The sequence below is a fragment of the Mirounga leonina genome, unplaced genomic scaffold (genome assembly GCF_011800145.1).
Source record: "Mirounga leonina isolate KUSES-001 unplaced genomic scaffold, KU_Mleo_1.0 Mir_376, whole genome shotgun sequence".
Taxonomy (NCBI): Eukaryota; Metazoa; Chordata; class Mammalia; order Carnivora; family Phocidae; genus Mirounga; species Mirounga leonina.
Window position 1 is genome coordinate 5,036,521 of NW_023270718.1, and position 1,922 is coordinate 5,038,442.

Here is a 1,922-nt window from a genome sequence, read left to right on the forward strand (position 1 = left end):
CAGATGTATCCATATTGTTGCAAACAGCAGGATTTCCTTCTTGTTATGGCTGAATGGTATTCTATTGTGTGTGTATACCACATTTTCTTTTTCCATTCACCCATCCATCAGCAGACACTTAAGTCTGATCTTGCTACTGTGAATAAGGCTGCAGTGAGCAACGAGGTACCTCTTTGAGAGACTGATTTCATTTCCTTGGGACAAACATCTAGAAGTGGGATTGCTGCATCATATGGTAGTTCTATTATTTTATATTCTGTTTTTTGATGAAACTTCATACCATTTTCCATAGTGGCTGCACCAGGTTACATTCCCACCAGCAGACGCTTAACCGACTGAGCCACCCAGGCACCCCAACACTTCAGTCTCTTTGATGATGGCCATCTTAACTGGTGTGAGGTGATATCTCATTGTGGTTGTGATTTGCGTCTCCCTGATGATGAGTGAGTGCACTGAATCTTGAAGGACCATGAGGATCTGATGTGGCTGGAGAGCATCCCAGGCAGAGGGTACAGCATGTGCAAAGGCCCAGAGGTAGGAAACAGCCTGGCGGGAACATAGTGGTTTGAATGGTCATCCAGCCCCCAAAAGATACGTCCCCGTCCTCACCCCTGGAACCTATGAATGTGGTGACCTTATTTGGAAAAACAGTCCTTGCAGATATAATAAAGTTAAGGCTCTCGAGCTAAGATCATCCTGGATTATCCAAGTGGGCCCGACATCTAATGACAAGTGTCGTAAGAGACACCCAGAGGAGAGACGCTTCTAGAGAAGAAGGCCAGGTGAAGACAGAGTCAGGGATGGAGTTACGCAGATACAAGTCAAGGACCCTTGGAGACCCCCAGAAGTTACGCTTAGCCCACACATCCAAGGTGGAGGTGAGGAGGCTGTGTCGGAAGGAGCAGTCTCCCAGGCAGGGGCAGAACAGCCGCAGGGGTAGGGAGGTCTGTGTGCATGGCTCGGGGTGGGGGCGCCCTCTGTTGGCTCCACACGCACCCCTCACCTGCCCTTCCCCCGCCCCGGCCCCCTTCTGTCTCTCCCTTTCCAGGTCCCATTCCACTCCGTCCAGTGCTCGGCCCTCCTCCTTCTGGCGCCTCTGTCCATCTCGGACGGGCCTTCCCCATTCAAGGCGAGGATGAAGGCCCCAGGCTGGCCTCCTCCTTGCCCTGTGGGCATTGCTTCCGGCTGGAGGCAGCTCCCCCTTCGTCGTGTGTCCCGGCTTCGACCCAGCTCAGGGCTCTGGGGTCGCGAGTCCAGCGGAGTCGCCCTCAGCGGCGTGAGCCATCACCTGCCACCACCAGGTGGCGCCTCTTGCCTCAGCCAGATCCACCCCAGCTCACTGTCGCCCCCCAAAATTTCCTTTCGCTTTCGATCTCTGGCTGTCACCCGGCCTGGCCCCTTCCACGCCCAGCCGGGGCAAGCCTGGTGCGTGAGGAGAAATGGACTCCGGGTCCCCGAGGGGCGGGACTGGGGTCCCCCTCCTGGCTGAGGGAGGAGGGATGGGGTTCAGGTTGCTGGGTCCCTGGCCTGGGGAGGGTTCCGGGGACCGGACGTCGGGGTTCTTAGAAGGGGAGATGAGTTTTCACCGTAACCGGGGCTCACGCAGGAAGCCCGAGGGAGTAGGAGGCGGAAACTTAGCCACATCAAGGAGCCAAGGGAGGGGTGGGGAGGTGAAGGGGCGGGTGAGGAAGGGGCTGGGGTGTGAGGGTCTGAGACGCCCTCTTCTGTCCCTTCCAAGATCTGGCCATAGGCATGAGGGGCCTCCGGCCGAGATGATAGTGCTGGCGCCAGCCTGGAGCCCAACTGTGCGTATACCTGGGGGACAAGCTGGGGGAAAGGCAGAGCAGTACCAAGATGGGCAGAGGTGGGGGACAGGGACAGGGGTAAGGGAGAGATGGACAGGGGTGGGGGACCTGCACAAG

The 1,922-nt window shown here is 57.1% G+C and overlaps 1 protein-coding gene across 4 annotated transcripts in view; it reads left to right on the forward strand.

The window, feature by feature from the left end:
• Window positions 1-303: 303 nt before the first annotated feature.
• The window catches only part of FLT3LG (fms related receptor tyrosine kinase 3 ligand), a 10,410-nt gene continuing 8,791 nt past the window's right edge, over window positions 304-1,922 (forward strand). The window contains exons 1-3 of one of the 4 annotated variants that reach the window (XM_034987060.1): window positions 304-534; window positions 1,049-1,301; window positions 1,739-1,805. In XM_034987060.1, the coding sequence (XP_034842951.1) occupies window positions 1,773-1,805 (33 nt within the window). In that variant the 5' untranslated portion in view covers window positions 304-534; window positions 1,049-1,301; window positions 1,739-1,772. Of the gene's footprint in view, window positions 535-726; window positions 879-1,048; window positions 1,302-1,326; window positions 1,426-1,738; window positions 1,806-1,922 lie in introns of those variants that run through there. The other 3 variants (XM_034987059.1, XM_034987057.1, XM_034987058.1) reach the window with 3 other exon arrangements.